We start from the raw sequence: 24,467 nt of genomic DNA on the forward strand, positions 1-24,467 counted from the left end.
TAAGACAGCTGTCATTCCCAGTCCAGCATTTTAGGTGATTTGTTTAGCTACGCTGGGCTCAAACCAGGGGCACTAGGCAACTAGCCTGATTGAAATGACATCCAGAATTTGACACTATTTTATGCAGGAACCCAGTCGAGAAAGCAAAGGACAGAGCTGATCTAATCTGATATGTGAGCTGTTGTGCCTGGAGATGTAATGCCACAGCCTGTTGTATTACTTGGTTTCTGAAGGGCTTGCGGTCTCATTAGCATTTCACGCTGCATTAATAGCATCCAGATGTCAAGTGCTAAAGCGGGTGTATATTGCAACAACAGGTCTAATCCAAATTGTGTAAACATACCCAAATTTGCTTTACACTGACTAGGCTAAGTACAAGTAGCAGAGCAACCACAGCAGCACATGCCTAGTAGTGGGGAACTGTTTGCTCTGTGTTACTTTGTTATCAGTACCTGAGCAAGATTTCAACAAGTTTCGTGTTTGGTTTACATAAGCTGTCATCTTTGTTAGAGAATTACCCAAAGGTATGTAAACTGGAGGCAAAGATATATTCAGTCCTTTTGGTCCTGGGTAACATCCATGCCTTGCTGTGCTTAGAACAGCTGTTCTTCACACTTGAGCTCATTTCATCTCAGCATGGGACAATGTTTGTGGCAGTTGTACAGCCAAATGTGATGAAAGGGAGCATATCATCTATGCTGCAGTGACCTAAAGAGTGAAGAGCTGCTTCTGCAGATAGCTAGAAACATAAATTACAGTCATGATGGGAAAAATCTATCGATTCCCAACTGGAGCTCAGAAAACTTCATGCCTCTGCACAAGGAGTCTATTACTAATGTCAGCAACACAAACGTGGATGAGATGCCTTACTAATATAACAACTATTTGCTTGCTAACAAATCTGCATTTTGTATATTAATACACATGTCCTAGTATAAACTGGAAACACGCGGATGAGAAACTGTGGTATTTAATATAATATGCAGACAGGAGATAAGCCATGACAGAATAGCCTTTACTAGCTGTGAGATGCTTCCTTTCAATGTGTGCAGAAGATTGAGCAATGTCATTTGTGATATGACTCTACTTATCTGAAATGGAGGAAATGAATAAACTTACTGTGCAGGCTGGGTCCTGACCCAGTTGATGCCCCTTTAGGGATGACGGGCATCAGGGCATGCTGTATTGCCATCTCCCACATTCGTGCCACATCGATGCCAATACCACTGGTGATAACACTGTTATTCAGTGGAACACTTGAGAGGTTTTCTATGTTTTCTCCAACATAATAGACTATATTTGCTGTGCTTATTTCAAAACAATGAGGATTGGCTCCTTGGGGCAGCAAAGTGAAAGTTTTTGCAGGTTCCAGAGACAAAATTTCAGACAATGGGATTTCCTAAAATGAAAAAATGTTTTACTTTCTGTGTAAAGATTATCAAAATATAAAACTAAAGCATGAGCTTTATTTAACTAATTTATGATATTAGCTGTTGCTTTTAACCACATGCTTCTTGTACAAACAAAAAGGCTCTTGTAACCTGAAACTCCATGATACAGAGGACTGTTGATGGTAAAATACTAAATGTTTCTTTCCAAGACCGAGTAGAACTATAATTATTTAATTAAACTTATGAAAGAGAGCAGTGAGGTGCCATCAGAAAAGAGCAGGACCATCGATACATCAACAGAACTCCACTAGAAAATGAAACCCTGTTGACTCCTTATTTAATAAAATTTATTTGCAATAAATTATTTGCAGAATAAATCTATTCAACATTAAGATTCCAAATCCACCTTTCACATAGGCGTAAACTTGATTGTTTCATCTTGAATAACACTTAGGGCATGTTTCACTGACATATTTCCCTGAGAGGAAGCCATATGAAAAAAATACTTTCCATTATTAAAACTTATTGCAGTTATGCCTAAGGAGTTTAGCTGCCTCAGGTAAAAGGATATTAGAATTAAAACAATCTTTTACAATCAAAATCACGACATAATGTCCAAAGGACAGAATTAAAATAACATATACTGTACCTAATTGTTTGGAAAGAATTTGTATTACGAATGACAGAATGTCAGATGAATTTCTTGGCAGAATTTGTCGCTGGTCCTGAATTGCCCCTGTATAAAAACCTTCCATTTCCACAACATGTGTTTTACAGGTCCTTGTTAGCTGACACCTTTCTGATCTGAGACTTGTTTGTGAAAGGCAAAACACGCATACGCAGCTTAAATAATGAAAACAAACATAGATCAAAGCTACACTACTAGTGTACTTTTAGTAAGTATCTATTAATTCAGCAAATTAGTCATTATATTCTGCTGGTACAAAAAGGGATTGAAAAATACTCCTTACTTTGTAATATTTGCTTCCGGTATCATTTTGAAAAAGTGTAATGCATTTGCTGTCCAGTCTCCAGTAGTGTCGTTTCCTCTGCAATGAAAAACAAAGGGAAAAATCTTTCTAGCATCTTCCGAGTAAATTAATGAAATGTTCATTTCTCAAAAGCATCACTTCCAAAATGTTTTGCTTAAGTTCGAAGAGATGAATGGTGAATGATAAAGATTCATTTGCTATTACAAGATTTTTATGAGGCCTTTATATTTGAGTTTAGGATTTACAGGGCCACCCTCTCTTGTTTCGGCAATAACCTAGCTCTGTTCAAATTGTCCAAGTTTTAAAAATTTAAAATGTCACTTTGACGTCTGCATTACATTCAGCACAATTCACTACAGGTATGCTGCTAAAATAATTAAACTTTCTTTTTGTATCACACCCCAGCTCACTTTAGAAGGCCACATACTGAAGTCTTTATTCCTGCTTTAGCAGGTTGGAATGAAAATAATTTTTTTCTACACTAACTCTATCTTACAAAAGTCTCGATTCACCTAGCAGTAAGATATCTAGGAGACTGCAGCTGGAAGGTAAAGCTACTTTCCAGAACCCCTAAGGTGTTAACGTTATTTTTTACTTCCTTCAGAATGTCTTCACATTTCGCTGCCTATGATAATGCAACTGACACATTCATATTTTTTGTGCGTTTCAACTGTCTCCTCTTCCCTACAAGCAGTGCCAGTCCTCCATTATGACAAGAGTCAGGACTTCAGGAATCACGAATACTGCAAAAAATGCCTTACATGAGTGACTGTAAATTATCAAAGTATTGTTAGGAATTGATTTTGTACTATCATATAGTATGTACAGTATTTCTTACCAGTGTGTCCTTGCTTGTATAGTGAACCATCCAACCCTCCTTCATTACTGTGCTACTTCTCCTTTTTGTGTGCTTCACAGATTGTACCACTCTCATTAATGGAATATTGTTGCTGGTTGAAGGGCTTAAGAATAAATCAATAAAGGCTTTTAAAAAGAAGATAACTTCGGACAAAAAGAAAAAAATGCTTTTAAATCAGAATATATATATTTCCAATATCCACATTTATATTTATCATCATTATCATACCTGGACTAGACACTATTTTGTTTTGACATTCCAAGTATCTTGAGATTACAAAGAAAAAAAATTGTAATGCTACACCAAGAGAATGTCAAGAGACCTTCTGAAGGCTTACACACACACACACACACCCTCTCTCACTCTCCCCCCAAAATATTCCTAAAGATGAGCTAAGAAGATGGGCAAATGACAAGGACCTCAGCTAGGGTGTGGGAGCCATAGCTCAAGCCTGTGCTATGCATGATTCAGATCAGTACTTGATCCTGAATCTTTCATAACCTAAGTAAACATTGTCCATCAGATTACTGTCCTGGGACCTTTCTTGGGTTCAAACACACAATGGAGTGATGACGGTTTACAGAACAGAAAATGTGTCAGCTGCCTAGCTGCGCATACCCTGGCAGGGCACAGCAGAGGGTCTGCTAGAACCTCTCAGAGAAAGAGGTTTAAACTAATACATTTTATCCTCAAAGACCTAAAGCAAAGTCCCATTGCCTTGCACTCAGGTATGCATGCTGAAACTTTCCACGACTCAGCTGACACACAGTAAGTCGGGAAGGCATGGGAACTTGACAGTATGCCCGATAGCACCATCAGATAAAATCTGGAATACGTAGTTGGAGAGGTGTAAGAAGTAACCAAGCCCACCTTCCCACTTTCCTTGCTGTTAGAGTTAACCATTCCTAAAGCAGATGCTGTGTAATGGAATACGGACTCATAATCTGCTTCAATCCTAAACCTAAATGCTTAGTTATTTCTGGCAGAACTTTAAATGGAGATGCTGCATTGTACATGAAAACACAACACAGAGAGCTTATGTGTTCTGCCCTCCTGGCAAAGCTATTGGTGCAACAACTCCAACAAAAAGGGGCAGAAACTGCCCAGGAAAAGAACAGTATCTTAAGTTTCCACAGTTGTTGTGACTGTGGATGTCTGCAGATGGCCCTGCTTCACTGTAATGCATCCTGGAAATAAGAAGCATTTTATGCATTGGCAGTTTCCAGTCAAAATGCAAAAAGTGTGCTCTCTTAAAGTTTCATTAAGACTGTAACATACAGTTAACATCTCTCTTTTTCCTAAAAATGATCAAATGAGCTGCAGTTCCTATTTAACTATTCTTGTCTGTACTGACAAGAGGTTTACTTTTTTATTTGCCTTTTATAGATCACTTAAAAATAATCCACGGACATGGAGACTACCCTTAGAAATAACTGGGGGAAGGTATTACTGGAAATACAGTGATGCCCCTCAACTAAGTAAAACATGTACCTTGGTTATCAATGTTTTTATTAGTTATAATTGGGTATTTATATTTTGAAAACCTGCAATGCTGTCTATTTAATACAACTTGGACATTCAAAATGTTATATGACACTGATTTTGTGATATAAGCACAGGCTTATATTCCAATGATACAAGGTGTCTATATATAGTCTCTATGCAGATGAATACGACAGTAGGAAAAACAGTTCACTGCCGCTGGAGGCAAAACTGCATATTGTTGAAATGGATTGCTTTCTATTAGTGCAACAGGTATATGTCAGTAACAGAGAGCTAAGGGGAACGCGTTACTGAAACAGACTCCTAGTAAGCAAAATAAAAGAGGAAACTGCAGGTCAAACCAGAACCTGTGAAAGAAAAATATTCTATAATTCTTCAAGGTACAGGATCCCTTGCATCAAGGAAATTACAGCTGAAAGGATCTTAATTCATTTTCGGTTCCCTGACAATGAATAATTCCTACATTTTCCCTACTATTCTCTACAGTCCCAATAAGTGAATAATGTTTTCTTCTTAGACATTTCTGAGGTAAGTTGCACAACTCAATTCCTATTTTCCTTCCTGATTAGTCATTTCAAACCACTAATCTATTTCGTAACTTGCTTCAAACTACTATTTCAAGTTTGTCAAACTTTCCTTCTTTCTAAAGGTATCTAAAAATGCAAACAATTAATCTAGAGCCGATTATACCATAGCCACGTATGTTATTTATTTTTGTTCATTTAAATGACCAGGCATTGCACTATTAGTCAGGGGAAAAATGCTTGGGAAAATAAATAAATAAAAAAGTCGTTCCCTATTGCTCATGCACAAATAGTTTCACAACGTAATTTTCGTAAGAGAACAGACCTGTAACAATTCCTTGGGCATCAGTTTTCAGTTGCTACTTCAACTTGACAATAATTTTTAAGCTTCTCTTAAATTCCTAATGCATATATTCAGTGAAGCAATCTCACTGCAATTTCAGAACCACCACGTATCACTAGCTCTCTCCATTCTCAATGAGTGAGAATAGGGTCCATGTAGATTCCCCCTTGAGCCCTAGACAAGATACTTACAAATAAATACAAAAGAAGATGGAAGGCAGACTCACTCCCCATCTCACCTGATCATCCTGTTAGACTCATCGTGATCCGGATCAGCATCCTGCATTTCCCCGTTGTCACTATGGCATCCTGTCATTGACATCTCAGAATCATGAGCTATAGATTCTTCCATGTCATCTATAAAACCACTGTTTCTTTCACTATCATTGTCGTCACTCCCTTCTTCCATGACCACATCAGACTCAGCCCCAGGACTAAGAAGATCTGGAATATCGTTTCTGAAGTTATTATCTGAAAACATACAATTCTCCATCACAACATCCTGACACATTTTGAGCTCCAGAAAACCTCAGGTTCTCTTTGGAACTCTGTTGCCTGGGTCTATCTCTACTCAGTACTCTACATGTACTGGTGAAGTGTGGTTTTTAACCAGTCATGTAGAAAATCACTACAGAAAACTGGAAATGCATCAAACCAAAATATTTTCAGAAATACAGTTTTCTATTAAAAAATGCCAAAGTCAAAGCAGAATTTCTTATCCATGGAATTCTATCAAACATTCTATACTCATGAGCTTTATTTCTGAGATCTTCTGGCAGATTTTCTATACAGCTTGAATGTGTCTACTGGCTTGATGGCTGTTGGCAAACTGATGCTAGAGGAGCAGTAATTTCAAAACTAGAAATTTTGTAATACGATGGTGCCATGACAATGAACTATTGAAATAACTCCCAAGACAATTACTTATAATGTGAACTATATTTTTTGGGAAAAAAAATATTTCCTTTGCACCAGTGTTCGCTGTGAAGCTGCAGAATATGGCACAGTAATCCATACTATTGAAATAACGCTCCCTGCCTTTAGAAAAGAAATATTAAATAAATATCAAAAAGTCCAACGTAAGATAGCATAGAAAAAATATGAAGACTTAGGATTTAACTTATTTAACTATGGCATAGTATTAATAGTATCTCCCAGCTTATATTTAAATTATGTTAAACTTTCCAGTTTCAAGATTAGATGTAAGAAATAACTTTTTATTGTATTGCTGCTTGTGAATGGATTTATCTGGAAGACAGAAAGGAAGAGAAAACTTTAAACTTATTTACCTAAGGACTTACATTACAAAACCAAAAAACCAGGCAAAACCCTAAACTAAAAAAAAAAGCCACCACCAAAAAAAAGGCATTTTGTTGAAACTCAGCCTGCTGCTATACAAGCTGTGATCTAACATGGCAAAATCATGAGTCCTGTCAGATAGTAAAGACAGCATTAGTTTTTCTGGGATGTTTGCAGTGTTTCAGTAATTTCAAGTAAGGTTAAAATCACATGGAAGACATCAAATTCTTCCATTCTTCACCAGCAAGTGCTCGAGCCTCACCGCCCAAGCCGCAGAAGGCAAAGGCGAGGATTGGGAGAATGAAGAACTGCCCACTGTGGGAGAATAACAGGTTTGAGACCATCTAAGGCACCTGAAGGGGCACAAGTCCATGGGACCCTATGAGATCCATCCATGGGTCCTGAAGGAACTGGCGGATGAAGTTGCTAAGCCACTATCCATCCTATTTGAGAAGTTGTGGCAGTCCAGTGAAGTTCCCACTGACCGGAAAAGGGGAAACATAACCCCCATTTTTAAAAAGGGAAAAAAGGAAGACCCGGGGAACTACAGGCCAGTCAGTCTCACCTCTGTGCCCGGGAAGATCATGGAACAGATCCTCCTAGAAGCTATGCTAAGGCACGTGGAGGTGATTCGAGACAGCCAGCATGGCTTCACCAAGGGCAAATCCTGCCTGACTAACCTAGTGGCCTTCTATGATGGAGTGACTACATCAGTGGACACGGGAAGGGCTACAGATGTTGTCTATCTGGGCCTCTGTAAGGCCTTTGACACAGTCCCCCACAACATCCTTCTCTCTAAACTGGAGAGGTATGGATTTGATGGGTGGACTGTCCAGTGGGTGAGGAATTGGTTAGATGGTCGCATCCAGAGGGTAGTGGTCAACGGCTCAATGTCCAGATGGAGATTGGTGACGAGTGGCATCCCCCAGGGGTCTGTATCGGGACCGGTATTGTTTAATATCTTCATCAATGACATAGATAGTGGGATCGAGTGCGCCCTCAGCAAGTTTGCAGATGACACCAAGCTGAGTGGTGCGGTCAACACTCCAGAGGGATGGGATGCCATCCAGAGGGACCTGGACAAGCTCAAGAAGTGGGCCTGTGTGAACCTCATGAGGTTTAACAAGGCCAAGTGCAAGGTCCTGCACCTGGGTCGGGGCAACCCCTGGTATCAATACAGGCTGGGGGATGAAGGGATTGAGAGCAGCCCCTGGGGAGAAGGACTTGCGGGTACTGGTGGATGAAAAGTGGGACATGAGCCAGCAATGTGCGCTTGCAGCCCAGAAGGCCAATCGTATTCTGGGCTGCATCAAAAGCAGCGTGGCCAGCAGGTCAAGGGAGGTGATTCTGCCCCTCTACTCTGCTCTGGTGAGACCCCCCCCCGGAGTACTGTGTCCAGAGCTCTGGAGCCCTCAGCATAAGAAAGACACGGACCTGTTGGAGCGGGTCCAGAGGAGGGCCATGAAAATGATCAGGGGGATGGAACACCTCTCCTATGAAGAAAGGCTGAGAGAGTTGGGGTTGTTCAGCCTGGAGAAGAGAAGGCTTCGGGGAGACCTTATTGTAACCTATCAGTACTTCAAGGGGGCTTATAAAAAAGATGGCGGCAAACTCTTTAGCAGGGCCTGTTGCAACAGGACAAGGGGGAATGGCTTTAAATTAAAGGGGGATAGATTTAGACTAGATATAAGGAAGATATTTTTTACACTGAGGGTGGTGAAACCCTGGCACAGGTTGCCCAGAGAGGTGGTGGATGCCCCATCCCTGGAAACGTTCAAGGTCAGGTTGGACGGGGCTCTGAGCAACCTGATCTAGTTGAAGATGTCCCTGCCCACAGCAGGGGTGTTGGACTAGATGACCTTTAGAGGTCCCTTCCAACCCAAACTATTCTATGATTCTACAATAAATATTCTCACTGAGAAACTTTTGCCTAATTGTGTGGAGGAAGGTTCTTGACAGTCAATGTAGACGATGCCCCAAAAGAAAAAGCACACTGAACTGTTGACAGCAAAACATTTTGAATTGATGGCATTTCACTCAAATTGGAAGTGCACAGCTGAAAGGTTTGTTTCCATGTACAGTAGTCTTAAAATATTTGGAGACATTACTGATGTGTGATTAAGAGACACATTATACTTCATCTCTAGCAGAAACAGTCATCCAGTCATGAATGACACTTTACAGTGCAAGGCTCTCTCTTTGCTATTCCCACAACACTTTTTTATCTCTATTTTTAATAAACCCACAATCAGTTAAAAATAACCTCCCACATTTAGTATATAACGTGTTTATTAATGAGACCGTACTTGGAATTTTATTGCTTCAGCTCTTCCTTCACTTACTATTTTGGGGAAGATGTATCACACAGCAGATGGACAGAGTGACAGATACTGTATTTTATTTATTAAGTTTGAAAAATAATGTGAACCAAAATTACTGTAAAAATAGAAATGAGATACCAGGATGGAATTGCCTTTGATAATCCTAAGGACCTTATATCAGTCATTTAGGATGCACAATTAAGAGTTCTACTTTGATGCTATGGGTACCATACTATGGGTATTATTTGGTGGGGAAAAGCCAAATTCTATAAATTTTAAGATGGAGAGCTTCAGAAAGTATACTTAGAGTAAGCCTGGAGTACATGTTCTCACCCCAAGTGGCTTTGCACAAGCTTTCCTCACTCAGCTCTTCCTCAAACAAACCATCCCTTCCCATCAGCCTGGCATCAAATTCATGTGTAGGAGGTAAGTCAACAAAAGTAGTGCGTTGCTTGTGGGGCAAAGGCAGGGAGGGGGCACAGAGGGTGTGTTGGAGGGATGAAATACAGCTGCCTCAGATGGAAAGAGGGAACTTCAAGGGAGTCATTCAGAAACAAATGTAAATTTTGTTCATTTAGTCCAGCTGTCCAGGAACAAGGCTTGCCTTCCTGTCTTCTCTTAGCACTTTTGATCAATCCTGTTTTGCACTCCTCTCTAAAACTGCACCTACGCAGGAAAGTTCATCATTTATAAGCAGATTTAGTTACTTTCTCTGACTGCCAATCTCAGGGAAAACTCTATACTGTTATCAATGGAATTAACATATCATGGTGTATGTTTAGCTCTTGGATTTGAAAACCATGCCATAAACTTCCATAAGCATTGTTACTTGCACACCTGAAGAAATAGTTGTTATGGGATGGTTAATGGCTAAATGAGGTATAAATGGTGTAAAGATTTTTAAAAAATAATAATAATAGTGACTCCAAGAGTCGAGTTTGAGGTGCATCAGAGAGGACATGCAGTAGGAGTGTAACATCAACCTTCCAGAAAATCATGCACCTTATCATGTTTCAAGTTGGATACTCAGCATCTGAAATATTTTTGCCTACACTAATTGCCATTAAACAAAAAAACTTTGTAGTAATACAGTCACGCTACTATGAGAAATACTATGAAAAATACTAGTTAACATTCCTAATTTTGGAAATTCTTGATATCTCCTCAATAAAGTAGATCACCGATTTAAAGTTTGCAAAAGGATGCCTAATAAGGCAATACTTTATTAACCTCAGAAGCGGTTTATGCTGACAACTTAACATGGTATTATGCATTAGAAACTGAACGCTTCACCACACTTCTTATTCTTTTATCACATAGAAAAGTGACATTTTCAAGGCAATCAACAACTCATCTACAACCACCCTTTTTTTCTCCAGTACCGTCTGTCAAGCCTACCCATACATTCCTATACTTGACACAAAACCGACAGTACATGTATGGGACAATCGGCAGATATTCAAGCCTTTATTTCTGGCAACTGATACGATTAGTTTCACACCAGCAGTAAGCAGTGGAATTTTTTCCTGGAGGGCCTTCCCAGTTCTTCCAGGTATACTTTTCCTTCCAGGAAGATTATCCTAAAACAAACACTTTTTTTCCCCCCAGATTAAAAAGCAATTTTGTGCTTGTATCTGACAGGTGAATGCCAACTTCTCATGCATGTGGCTTTTTGCTTTACTTTGGCATTCTGCATTCAACAGGTCATGATCACCCGGCCGTTTTGCTGCTGACACCACCTCTGTGGCACAGCTGAGCCTGTTTCTCAGTGCCACCTATTTGGAGGACACACACTCCAAGCTGATGGTGTATGAGTCACTCATAGGGTTCCTCCCACACTTCAACTTTGACATACAACAGAAATATTGCGGAGGAAAGGCCACTCCCAAGCAATGGAAAAACGTGTCTTTGTACACGTCACAGTTCTACATTTCTCTTTCATTTAACTGATGGTTTAAACAATGACAGAAACAATTGTTAAGGCAACTTACCTCCATTAATGGCAACTTCCCCCAGGCAGTTATTTGGCACTTTAGGAGCACAGCGTTTGTGACAGTTGAACCTACAGTCTGTTAAGAAAAAAGGGGATACAGTAAAATTATTTCTCTTTTTCTGTGACACAATTATATTTTTTCCTGCTATCCAGCCTATAAACGTCAAGCCCTACCATTTCACTAATACAAAGTTAATGTGTCCAGAGAGTGTTCGTTAGCCTGGCTGTATGCCACCTGCCAGTGGAAGGGACAGGAGGAAGACGCTAGAAGTGTGTTTCCTTGAGGGGAAAGGAAAGCATTACCGAGGGCAGTTGGCACTAGCTGCAGCCGAAGCGCGTGCTCAACTCATCTAGGGGAGCGATGGGGAGACCTGAGTGCTTGGCTGCAAAGCCAGAGCTGCTCTTCCAGTGAAAGAAGCAGATTGGGCTGCAGTATATCCACTGCAGCTTAAGAGATTGACTACATACCAAATACTGATGACTGAAAATTGAAACAGCAGAACCCTAGCCAACAATTATAAATGAGAAAGTATTTGTTCTTTACATCTCAAAGCAACCTCTAGACAGCCTTCAGTGGAGGGTTCCTTCAATACCTTCCTTATTTTCCAGATATTTTTATTTCACTCTGCCTTTACTTTTTTCATATGTGTAAGTAGCACTTTATTACATGTCATCTTAACTGTTTTCTTTTGGCTTATGAACACATTTTACTTAAACTAGGAGCTGTAACTTATTAACACACCTGGAAAAGCAAAGAGTCAGAAAGGAAGGAATATACTAAGGTTGTCTATATCCTTGTAATTATTTAACTTCAGATTGATCCAAAAACCAACTGAGGTACAGCAGTGCCAAACTGTAGGTAAACATTTTTCTAAAAAATCAGGTTAATATTTGCTTATGTCACTGGGATTCAAAATGAACTGAATCAGGTGATGTCTTCATAGTGATTTTGCTTTAGTTAAATCACATCATAAGTTATATGAACGCGACTTTGAATTTTTGCAGGGTGTTAGTTCAAAGAAGCAACATAAAGTATACTGATTAATTCTATGATAGTTATTGTTTATTTTAATGGAAGGTGATTTTAAGGCTCTGTTAGCCAACGTTATCTAACACCATAGTACGCACAATGCTTTGTATTTATGGGCACTCTAGTTGGTTAAGGTAAGCCAGTAATCTAGGCTACAATCCAGGGGGCTTGATTCACTTTGGCACCTACTAAGGTACAACACCATAAGACTTGAGAGCACATTAGTCACATTGAAAAAATGTGGTTTTAAATGCTCATATAAGCTCATCTTATTTTATTTCCATTACAACTCCCCCAAACCCCTGAACTGCTGGGACTCAGGCACATGCTTCAATTCAAGCATAAGACTTTGTAGACTGAAAACAATGAAGTTGAGAAAACAGTCTTTTGTGTTATCTATTCTGCTCTAACTGCCTGTGAGCACACACTCACCTAGTGCCAAATACAAGATAATTTACACCTGAATAAAAAAGATGCGAGCTACTGCAGATACACTGCATGGTAAGAATGAACAGCCATGCAGCCAGCTCCTGCAGAACAGCAATTACTGTAATTTTGACTCCAGCTTAATCCAATGTAATTGTACATGTGCCTACACCTAGACAGTTTAGTGAGGAAATCATGAGTAAGGCTACATAATAACTACTCAAATGCTAATTTACTAATTTTATTATGCTTAGCTTTTATGTTCCTAAAGGGCATTTACTTACCTTTGCACTGCAAACCCTGTCTAAAAAGCCCTTTGAGAAGCTTCTTACAGTACTGGCAAACTGTTGGCCGTGTGTAAGAGTGGATGACAAAAGTGTGAGGCACTTTAACCTTGGACAGTAAGATCTTGTCTAGCTGAATAGGTCGTCCAATGTAGGACTGTGAATTTGATCTCTTCTCTCGCCCAGTGAATGATTCGGACGGTGTCTTTTGCTGTGAAATACATAAAAAGAACATTTGAAATAATCACGATGTATTGATTTTTAAAAGAATATCATATTCACAGTCACTCACCTCAAGAAGACTGTCATGTCATAAAAAGTGACGTAAGTGCTTTTAAACACTAATAGAACATGCAACATACCCCTCTCAGACTACGTTTGAAAAATTTGAATGCTATCAAACAATATCTTTGCCAACACTACTATCATACATTTCACATTGTGACTGAAAGAGGTTTTTATTTAAAAAAAATTTTTTTAAATCAAAATTCAAATATTAACGAAAAATTTCTCAGAAAAGCATTTTGTGTTCCGATAAAAACACAAGCCATTTTTACCTCTCATTTTCTGTTTTACATCAAAGGTAACTTTGAAAGGCTGTATTTTTTGTATAAACATTAAGAAAATTATTACCTTATTCTACGTGCATGCAGGTTTTTGATAGAGAACAGATTAGTATTTTCCACCCCCTTTATTTATAGGTTTTGCTATCGCTAACCTTACCACACTTAGCTTATGCACAATAGATCACAATAGGTTTTTAAATACATATATAAAAATATGTATGAAGTGAGACACACAGTCTAAGGTATGGAATCAAAAGAATTCCTGAAAGAAATGAGTTACCTTATTTTCTCTACTAAATTAACTTAGATCTAAATATGGTAATTACCTCAGAAAACAACTGACCCAGAAAACCGCCTTATCCTAAGAATTGCCCTTGAGAAACAACCAAACTACACCTACAGTTAACATGGAAAGGAGGAAAAAAAAAAAGTGACAAGATGCAGCTTGATCATTTAAAACTCAGCATCTTCTTAACGTCATCTGCAAATAATCTGATAACTGAAGGCTAGAAAATGAGGCATTCCCAGTGAGCCTGCACTGTTCAAAAAGTTGTAGTAGCTGAAACTTCAGATTGGCCTAACTTGAAAGTTTCAAACTAATAATGTTATAGGAAATTCTTCATCTGAGAAGGCTGATTGATTATTATTTCCTGGTCACCAAAATATAAAAATACATTTCTGTATGCTTCTGTCTGAGAATCTTGGAGTACAGAGGAATTTGAAAGTCATTTTGATGGCAGAAGAACCTAAGGAGTTCCGGGCTTTGCCTTCACAGCGTATTTGCCATGGGGAAAAAAAAGTTTCTTCCTTCCAAAGTTCAGATAGGCTTCTCACTGTGAAGATTAATTCTTTTGGTTATATTGTAGAACTATCTGTCTTTCCAAAGAAGCATATGCAATAGATTTGCTGAACATTAGAGCTACCCTGCTAATTGACAACAATGTCAACATCACATGCTTATCCATTGTATAAATGCAGTCCTGTCAAGTCAAGGAAAAATATGCAAAATACATTGTATAAGACAGGTACATATGGTCACCATAAACAAACTAGATTGAAACAAGTATAAAAAAGCATCTGTCTTTTCTTTATCACAATTAATAGCGGAAAAAATATGAGTACACACTTTGATATTATGTGTCTACTTCTTGAGTTTTAGATCTTCATGCTCTGTAAAGCACTTATGTGTATGAAAAAACCCCAAACTAGTCTCAGTTTATGAGTAAATTTATTTAATATTTGTTAGTTAGCAATATTGTTTGCCTAATATTTCCAAGGCAGATTGCATTAAGCCTTATGAAGTCAACATGAGCGGGACTTTGAAAGGGAGGACAGAAGCCCAGCAGGAAGTAAGAAGGAGCCCACATATAGAGCACAAACTGCTTTGCTCAGCTTGTGCAAACTACCTGCGAATGACAGCCCTCAGTACTTGTGGACAGGACAAAGCTCACAAGAGGAGCCAGAAATAGCGATGCCCTCCTCTCGGTCTTGTGTGTAGAATAGGGACAGTTTTGGCCCAGACTGACGCTACTTCAGTCTTAGTGCAGGGCCTTACAAGTTACATCCTCAACCCTATGCTACGGTCAGATACCTAGCTCTGAACTTGCTCTTCAGTGCTCACAACAAGAACAGTTATACATGTGACATACTACAGTTTAAGTATTTTCTTTTTGAATAAAGTAATTCTTTAACGGTTTGCCTTAATTCTAATCACTACCTGCAAGGCATTAGTCACAACACTTTGCTGTCTTTGTCTTGAATATGGACATTTGGTGGACTTTTCACATGTAGTGATACTATTCTCTTAAAATGTACTTTAACTGAAAAGGAGTAGGAATTTCTAAGAGGAAAGAGTTCTACTGTTTGCTTTCATTATGTCACTGCAACAAACTAATATTTCAGTTTACTGTTCTTACCACTAGAGCTATTTCTTGACAACCTTACTCTTGTCTGAAGTACAAGTGATCCAAGTATCTCGTAATGTTATGATCTCTCTTAGAACCCTGTCTAATATAATTTAAACTAAACCTACTTTCTATTATCATTATTTGCCTTCATTTTCCAAATTATTGCGAAATCAAAAATTATTTTGGCAACTGAATACTGCTAAAAGCTTTTTAAAAGTCCAAATTACTTACATCTAGTTAACCTCATGCCCAAAGGATTTTAGAAAGCTGGTTTGGCCCAGTTTTTCTCACCGAATGCCTTGCAGGTTTTAGAAACTTCAGTAGTGTTGCTGAAGTGTACTGAGACTAATCTTAGGCACTTATATGATTAACAGAGGGAGACAGACTTCCCTACAGCTTTGGCTCTGACCGCTGAGATGTGCTGCCTAGATGATGTCTGATCAAATCTCAGGTGTGGTACAGTACGAGTGTGGGACAAATTATTTGCTATATTTTTTGCTTTTTCAGTTTGATGGCAAGTTTTTCAGTTTTAATGTGCTAGTATATGCTTCTGGATGGTACTGAGAAAACATCAGGTTGGACAAAAAGTGAATTCTAGATGCTCTACACTGAGCCAATCCTTTCTGAAAGATAACTCTGCAACAGTCACTTGTCATACCATCAACTCTGATCAAATACCAAGTTCCCATTGATAAAGCTTTTGTCCTGTTTACTAAACTTGTTTCTCGAAATTTGTATTGGTCAATGCACAGTTATAATTTTTGAAGGATTTACTTCAAGTCTCACTTCACATGGCTTCCGAGTAATGTTAGAGAATGGCAATTAACTACATTTCTGCTAGTAACTTAGAAGTGTTCTCTACAGTCCAAGCGGTAATGGGTACTAAACAAAAGAAAACATTGGAAGACCAATTGCAGGATGTCAGCCTTCAAGGCTGGTCCCGACTTTAATTTTTTAACGTGATTTTAATATTCAAACCACTGTTTATATTTCTGTTAAAAATAATATACTGAGAATGCATAACAAGCTCAATAACAAATGAACACAACAATTTTTTGACCCGCCTAGTGGATGAGGGAAAGGCTGTGGATGTGGTCTACCTGGACTTCAGCAAGGCCTTTGACACCGTCTCCCACAGCATTCTCCTAGAGAAGCTGGCGGCTCACGGCTTAGACAGGTGGACTCTGCGCTGGGTCAAAAACTGGCTGGACGGCCGGGCCCAGAGAGTTGTGGTGAATGGAGTTACATCCGGTTGGCGGCCGGTCACGAGCGGTGTTCCCCAGGGCTCAGTTTTGGGGCTGGTCTTGTTCAATATCTTTATTGATGATCTGGATGAGGGGATTGAGTGCACCCTCAGTAAGTTTGCAGATGACACCAAGCTGGGAGGGAGTGTTGATCTGCTCGAGGGTAGGGAAGCTCTGCAGAGGGACCTGGACAAGTTGGATTAATGGGCCCAGGCCAACTGTATGAGGTTCAACAAGGACAAGTGCCGGGTCCTGCACTTTGGCCACAACAACCCCATGCAGCGCTACAGGCTTGGGGAAGAGTGGCTGGAAAGCTGCCCAGCAGAGAAGGACCTGGGGGTGCTGGTCGACAGCCGGCTGAACATGAGCCGGCAGTGTGCCCAGGTGGCCAAGAAGGCCAATGGCATCCTGGCCTGTATCAGAAATAGTGTGGCCAGCAGGAGTAGGGAAGTGATCGTGCCCCTGTACTCGGCACTGGTGAGGCCGCACCTCGAATACTGTGTTCAGTTTTGGGCCCCTCACTACAAGAAGGACGTTGAGGTGCTGGAGCGTGTCCAGAGAAGGGCAATGAGGCTGGTGAGGGGTCTGGAGAACAAGTCTTATGAGGAGCGGCTGAGGGAACTGGGACTGTTTAGCCTGGAGAAAAGGAGGCTGAGGGGAGACCTCATCGCGCTCTACAACTACCTGAAAGGAGGTTGTAGCGAGGTGGGTGTTGGTCTTTTCTCCGAAGTAACAAGTGATAGGACGAGAGGAAATGGCCTCAAGTTGCGGCAGGGGAGGTTTAGAATGGATGTAAGGAAAAATTTCTTTACTGAAAGAGTGGTTAAACATTGGAACAGGCTGCCCAGGGAAGTGGTGGAGTCCCCATCCCTGGAGGTTTTTAAAAGACGTGTAGATGCGGTGCTTAGGGACATGGTTTAGTGGGCATGGTGGTGTTGGGTTGACGGTTGGACTCGATGATCTTAGAGGTCTTTTCCAACCTCAATGATTCTATGATTCTATGATTCACCACCTTCACCTCAAAACGAGTGAAACTAAACATGTAGCCCTAAACTCACTCTAAAAAATTCTTTGTAGGCAATATCTATCAGCTTTTTCTATTTACAGTCCAATTTACAGAAAAAGTATTTCAGCTTTTCTTTGCCATTCTGCAAGCACTGGGCTGCTACACAATAGCAGTGTAGCACACTGTGTAACACACCAGCAATTCTTAAATTTACAGTGTCTTCAAATCAAGTAAGAGGTAAAGCTGAGTTTCACCTTCTCCCATACTAGAAAAGACATCATCAGTCACAGATCTGATCTCTCTCCTGCACGCCCAGGCCTGATATGATGGACTCGCACTCCTTCCCTCTTCCAGCCGGAGCCAATGCGACCCTCAGCTCCTGCTCAGAAGTAGCGACGGAAGGGAAGCTGGTGACAGAGAACTCATGGCAGCAGCAGCCAGAGCATCACTCCACATCCCTCTGATGACTGACTGATTAGGAGGAGGAGTACCTCCTCCCTCTTGTCAATGACGAGCGAGAAGCTCCCAATATCTTCCAGAACTCCTGTCAATATCCCTCAACTTTAACTTCCAGCACCCCCAGCATCAGACAGATGCCACAATTTAAAGCCCATGAAAGAAAAGGAAACCAGGAACTATCCTATTTTCACTGCAAAAGCAAGAATCTCTTCCACAAAGCACCTTCTTCTTCGGACAGTATGCCTGGTTTGTTAGAAAGATAAATTAGTTTTTCCTGGTAGTCAGCCAGACTACTGACTCAGCAAATCTGGAAACTTCCCAGGAAATGATTGCTTAACTGGATTACACCATGGAAACTAACAGCCTGCATGGCTCCAAACACTAAACAGTCCTTTAGAACAACCATCCCAGCAAGGTAATCTATACTTTAACAGCTCAGAATAGGATTTTCCAAGTGACAACAAACACGAAGAAACATGTGCAGATATTTAACTGTATGGATGTCCAACCAAGCCAGTGACACCAATTCAATTATGCCTTAAAACTATGAGACTATCTAATAGAATCCAGTGTCTGCGTAGTCTTTTATTTTGAAAAAAGTTTTTAATTCCAAGAAGGGAGAGGTGCCAAGCTTTTCCCCAACATGGGGCATTCTGCATGACTCTTACTAGCTGATGCCTTGCCCTTCCTTCTTGTTCAAATTCTTTGAACTTTTGGAATATACTGAAGCTACTCATGGTTTATCTGGTGAGCTTTGTTAAAAGCTATTCAAGGACACAGAAGGTTTGTCTACAGTAGCCAGAAGTACAAAGTCATTGTGCAGAACCCTGTCACTGCAGGAAGGAGGCAGTCCTCCATATAACTGCTACCCCAAAGGTAAAATCCCTCAGCAGGAGATCCCTCTGTCTGTATTTTTACCTTGTCCAAATCCATTGCAAAATACAATTAAGAAACTGAAATAAATACTGATTCCCTGCCAATGGATTCAGCTGTTCTCATCACCTGGGTGAGTCTGACTGTCTTCTAACACCACTTCTATCCCTCCCAGGCACAGAAATCAAAGAAACTTTAGGGAGATGCTGAAGGGACTAATGGGAAGCAATAAAAGCTGACTGCCTGGATGCAGAGTTGGCCTCTTGGGAACAATGACAAGGAACAGCCCTGCAATCCAGCTGCACAGGCTAGCCTAAAGCATAAAACAGACTGCTGTTTGCCTGACTTCTTTTAAAAGGTTTCAACAGTCCCACTAAAAATGTCCCAGAGAATCTGACAAAACTTTACTGGAGCTTCATGTTCTGGAAGAGTCAGAAAAGAAATACTTCAATTTTGAGATTTGATCATCTTATTTTAAATCATGCTTGCAGAAACTAGCATTCAAGTCAGTAAAATTCACTCAGAAGAGAACAAGCTACACATCCTATACTCTCCTAAATATATAATTTTTCAATACTGTTCACAAAGAAGTGCTAACCTTTTGCAGGCTCAATATCTGAAAAGTATTGTGACATTATTCCTGTACTTTACACTGAGATATTAAATTGAAAACAACACAGGTATTCCTACATTTTTTAAATGTTTGCCTTAACAAAAGAAGAAAACTATCATGAGCCGTTTTTTTTATTTACTTGGACAACTGAGAAAAGTGATGTATATTTAAAAAAAAACAAACAGCAATAACTGTGCACATGAAGTTTCATTTTCAGTGTTGAAGCATACTTGTTGAAACACGCATTTCCTTCCTATATTGAAGGCAGAGGATAAAGCCTTAATATGATCATATACAATTTCTTCACAGAAGCCACTGTCAAATGAGGTGCTAGATATTTATGTAACCACAGGAACTACTATGTTTTTAATGCAATGCAAATGTTGACTTTCTTTTACAAATTAAACTATATGACTAATTAAGTGAATTCAAGGAAACAAATCTTCAGTTAAATATACTGAAATACCACACTTAGAATGCAATCAACTGTGTTGTCTTTTGAGGCTTCTTGCACTCTTCTCTTTAAGTCAAGTGTATGATTTAATCCTACAAGCACCACAGTTAGATAACTATGGTCTGAAAAACACTTGAGTGTTACATGTGTAAACACATCAAAGAACTGACTTCAGTACAAGCTGTTAATATTAAACTATCCACAGATGGAAATTATTATGTACCCTGTTCCTCCACTCAGACATCAATACCAGCAAACAGTGGTTTGAATGCTCTGTCTGTAACATGCCTTATTTTGTAAAGTAACAAGAGAAGATTACTGGGTTTCAGCAGTCGTTTTGTGACTACACTAACTTGTCAGAGTCAGGGATTTCCCAAAACAAAAGTCCTTCGCTGACAAAGGATATGCTAGTGACAGCAGGCATAATAGGGCTTATATAGCACAAAGCTTCTTTCCTGCATCTTACAGACGCAAGTTCCTTCAAAAATATTAGGTTTAGTTTGATCTTCTATTATGTGCTTCATAATTTTAACTATAATAATAAGTAATAAATTATTTTCATGTAAGTCTCTTGCACTACTAGAATGACCACATCATAAGCCAGACTCAGCAGCTCAGTTGTGCCTCCTGCATAGAACTAACAGGAAAGAAAAAAAAAAAAAAGGCACATACCGTCATACAAAGGTGGCATAGCCAAGTTATAATTCAAGACAAAACCCTTCAGGGAATCTTTGTACAATTCTGGTTCACTTTATCACATATCAATATTGCCTTCCCCCCCCCCCCCCCCCCCAATGTCTGTGTAGAAACACGTCCCATCTGACACTGTCTCCATACCATCCTTACCAAATCAGGGATAACCAGCAGGCCTTTGAGCTTAACCACAGCCACTGTCTAGAGAAACCAGCTTGGTGAGGCTTGTCTAAAGAGAGGGAAGTTTGGGGGCAGTAGGATGTTACCAATGCAGGAAAACAAGCTTATATATTAGAAGGGAAAGCACCATTGAACACATATGGGCCAGGTAAGTGGAGATAAAAGGTTGTGTTGATTGCCTCTATCCTCAAAATTCAAATCGCGCTTTGGGATCTTGTACCATTTTAGAAGACCCAGCACTAACATGAATGATGTTTCAGAGATGCTATAGGAAAGTAAAACGTGTGCTGCAGGGTTTGCCACTTTTTTGTATTTTCAATATGTGCAAACCCTTGTGTTACTACTTAGAAACTACAAGAACTTAGCCCTGAGTGTACATTTGCTTAGATGTACCATACACTCCTAAAGAATTCCTACTGTCACAGTAGCAGAGCATCTACAAGTCCACAGTTTAAGCCATGGTGACTTATATGAAGGATCATAAGCTGACAACTATTATTATTCTATGTCTTTCCTAAAAACAAAACAGGGGATTTAAGAACAAATGGCAATTACCTGAGGACAAAGAACAACCCGAACCTCTCTCCTCTTCCAAGCTGAAGAATCAAATACCCATAAAACCTCTCCAAGGGATCACAAACAAGTTGCATTCAAAAACATCAGCAGACATGGCACATATGAAATTTCAGAACATGTACATCTTAAGCTGTTTATCATTTTCTCTTCCACCTATCTTCCTGGATATTTGGAACATATTAGGTGCAAAATTGATGCAATATTTAATGCTTTCCTAAATATACACCTTTTAACTTAAAATAATTGGCTTGATCGTCTTTTAGATCTCATCTAGCTGTGATGAACTTCTGAAACAATCATATTTGGGCAAATTAGGCCAGAAAAGCTCTAATGTAGTTTGAATTAGTCACAAGAAATTCAGTCCTACAGTATTTAGTGCATGGCAGCTAGTACAGGGACTACTATTATTTTATGGCACAGCAGTGTATGAGATAAGCCATTCCAAATTTACTTTCTGTATCCTACAATGTTTTAATCCAGGGTTCAGTAGGACTTTGAATGTCATAGACATGCAATGCTTTAAGAAAAAAGGGTACTACATTTTTAATAGTTTTTGTTGAGCTGTTTTTTACCTTTAATATGTTTTAATATTTTAAATAATTGTACAAAAGCAAGAAAACTTAAAAGTTTGTGGAAGTAACTTAAATTCCTATTTAAATATTTAACCTTCAGTGTCAGATTCACTGAGCTCTTGATTCTCAGTTCTGTTCAGTGCACGACCCTAGATTCACCTGGTGAATCTGGCACTAAATCAATGTAAGCATTACTTAGGATTGGTTTAGTTCACAGCATATATTTTACACTTTTTTTTTTTAAAATAACGTCTAGATTTCCAGGAGCACTCCCCAAAATTAAACAAACGAGCACACTGAAAGTAAGTTCCTGTAAGACAGAGAGAAACGTGCAGTGTACATCACCGGAGCATGGCAGGATAACTTGGGGGTGACAAGAGTAGAACATAACTATGAGTGGTATTAATTCAGAGTTAACTTGAGTGTCTTTCTTCAGGAGGAAATACTAATTTTGCCTCTGAGGATCTTCGGTCTAGTGAACTCTACTCTAGCCATTAGAAAAGGACTCCTACTAATTACAACTGGCTTAAGGCATGAAGCTGCTCTCAGCTGCAACACCCTAGCTCTTCTTTAACCCTTCCCTCAAGGGCTCCTTTTTTCCAGTCCAGTGAGTTGGGGAGGCATACGAGGCACTATAGGGACTGGAACTGGGAAAAGGAGATGTGTCTTCCATCCGAGTGTGGAAAAGGAAGGCTTCGTAGAGTGGGAATTTTTGCATCGTGGGAAACAAGGACTCCTTATTTCAGTAGAGTAAGAGAAAAGAGCAGCTATATTAAGAGCTGGGTACAAGGGAAAGAAGAGAAAATGGCTGTCTACAACTCAAGACAATTCCCTCCCAGTGACTCTACTGTCCTAGTTCTGCAAAATCACTCTTCTGTATATAGCTGAGAAGCCTCAAGCCAGCTCTGCTTGAGCAAATATATGTAACAAATCTACAGAGGCAGGCAACACCTGGTGCTTTGTATTCTGTCAGTGATATGTAAATAGTCTTTTTAAATTTAAATAATTCCTCATTCTCCCTCAAAAAGCAAAGATAATACATAAGTAACTCTGTAATATTCTACCAAAGGTCTTGGGAGTCTGGGGAGGTCCCTCCTGACTGGAAGCTAGCCAATGTTATTCCAATCTACAAAAAAGTCATGAGGGAAGACCCAGGGAACTACAGTCCTGTTAGTCTAACCTCAGTTCCTGGAAAAATTATGGAAAAGATTATACTCCATACTATTGAAAGGCATTTCAAGAATAATGCAATCATCAGGCACAGTCAACATGGGTTCACAAAAAGACAGTCCTGTTTAACTAATTAGGTATCTTTCTATGATAAGGTCACCTGCCTAGTGGATGAAGGGAAGGCGGTAGATGTAGTTTTTCTGGATTTTAGTAAGGCTTTTGATACTGTCCCTCACAGCATCCTTCTGGACGAGTTGTCTAACTGTGAGATGAGCGGGTTTATGGTATGCTGGGTAAAGAACTGGCTGAACAGCAGGGCTCAAAGGGTTGTAGTGAATGGGGCTACATCTGGCTGGCGACCAGTCACCAGCGGTGTTCCTCAGGGTTCAATTCTAGAGCCAGTCCTGTTCAATCAACGATCTGGATGCAGGAGTTGAATGCACCATTAGGAAGTTCGTTGATGATACCAAACTGAGAGGTGCTGTTGACTCTCCTGAGGGATAAGATGCCTTGCAGAGGGATCTAGATAGATTGGAGTGTTGTGCTATGATTAATGGGATGAAATTTAACACGTCAAAATGCCAGATTCTGCACCTAGGACAGAGTAATGCCAGGCACAAGTATAAACTGGGAGAGGAGTGGCTGGAGAGCAGCCCTGCAGAAAGGGATCTGGGGGTGCTGGTCGACAGCAGGCTCAATATGAGTCAGCAGCGTGCCCTGGCAGCCTAGAGGGCAAACCGCATCCTGGTGTGCATCAAACACAGTACAACCAGCCAGTCAAAAGAGGTGATTATCCCACTGTGTATAGCGTTGGTGTGGCCTCACCTTGAACACTGTGTGCAGTTCTGGGCCCCACAATTTAAAAAGGATTTGAAGGTACTTGAATGCGTCCAGAGGAGGGCAACAAAGCTGGTGAAAGGGCTGGAAGGCATGTCCTATGAGGAGCTGCTAAGGACTTTGGGCTTGTCTAGTTTGGAGAAAAGGAGGCTGAGGGGCGACCTCATTGCTCTCTACAGCTTCCTGGGGAGGAGAAGTGGAGAGGGAGGCACTGATTTCTTCTCCCCAGGATCCAGTGATAGGACACGTGGGAATGGTTCAAAGCTCCTTCAGGGGAGGTTTAGACCGGACATTTCTTTACCGAGAGGGTGGTCAAACACTGGAACAGGCTTCCTAGAGAGGTGGTCAATGCC

General features: G+C 40.0%; 1 protein-coding gene across 5 annotated transcripts in view; it reads right to left on the minus strand.

The window, feature by feature from the left end:
- Window positions 1-24,467, minus strand: part of PRKD1 (protein kinase D1) — a 151,535-nt gene that overhangs the window by 21,295 nt on the left and 105,773 nt on the right. For 3 of the 5 annotated variants that reach the window (XM_076344962.1, XM_076344961.1, XM_076344965.1), the window contains 6 exons: window positions 12,965-13,175; window positions 11,223-11,300; window positions 5,851-6,082; window positions 3,222-3,345; window positions 2,363-2,440; window positions 1,120-1,399 (listed from right to left, as the gene is read on the minus strand). In XM_076344962.1, the coding sequence (XP_076201077.1) occupies window positions 1,120-1,399; window positions 2,363-2,440; window positions 3,222-3,345; window positions 5,851-6,082; window positions 11,223-11,300; window positions 12,965-13,175 (1,003 nt within the window). The remainder of the gene's footprint in view (window positions 1-1,119; window positions 1,400-2,362; window positions 2,441-3,221; window positions 3,346-5,850; window positions 6,083-11,222; window positions 11,301-12,964; window positions 13,176-24,467) is intronic. The other 2 variants (XM_076344964.1, XM_076344963.1) reach the window with 1 other exon arrangement.

This window comes from Aptenodytes patagonicus, chromosome 7, assembly GCF_965638725.1.
Source record: "Aptenodytes patagonicus chromosome 7, bAptPat1.pri.cur, whole genome shotgun sequence".
NCBI classification, from domain to species: Eukaryota; Metazoa; Chordata; class Aves; order Sphenisciformes; family Spheniscidae; genus Aptenodytes; species Aptenodytes patagonicus.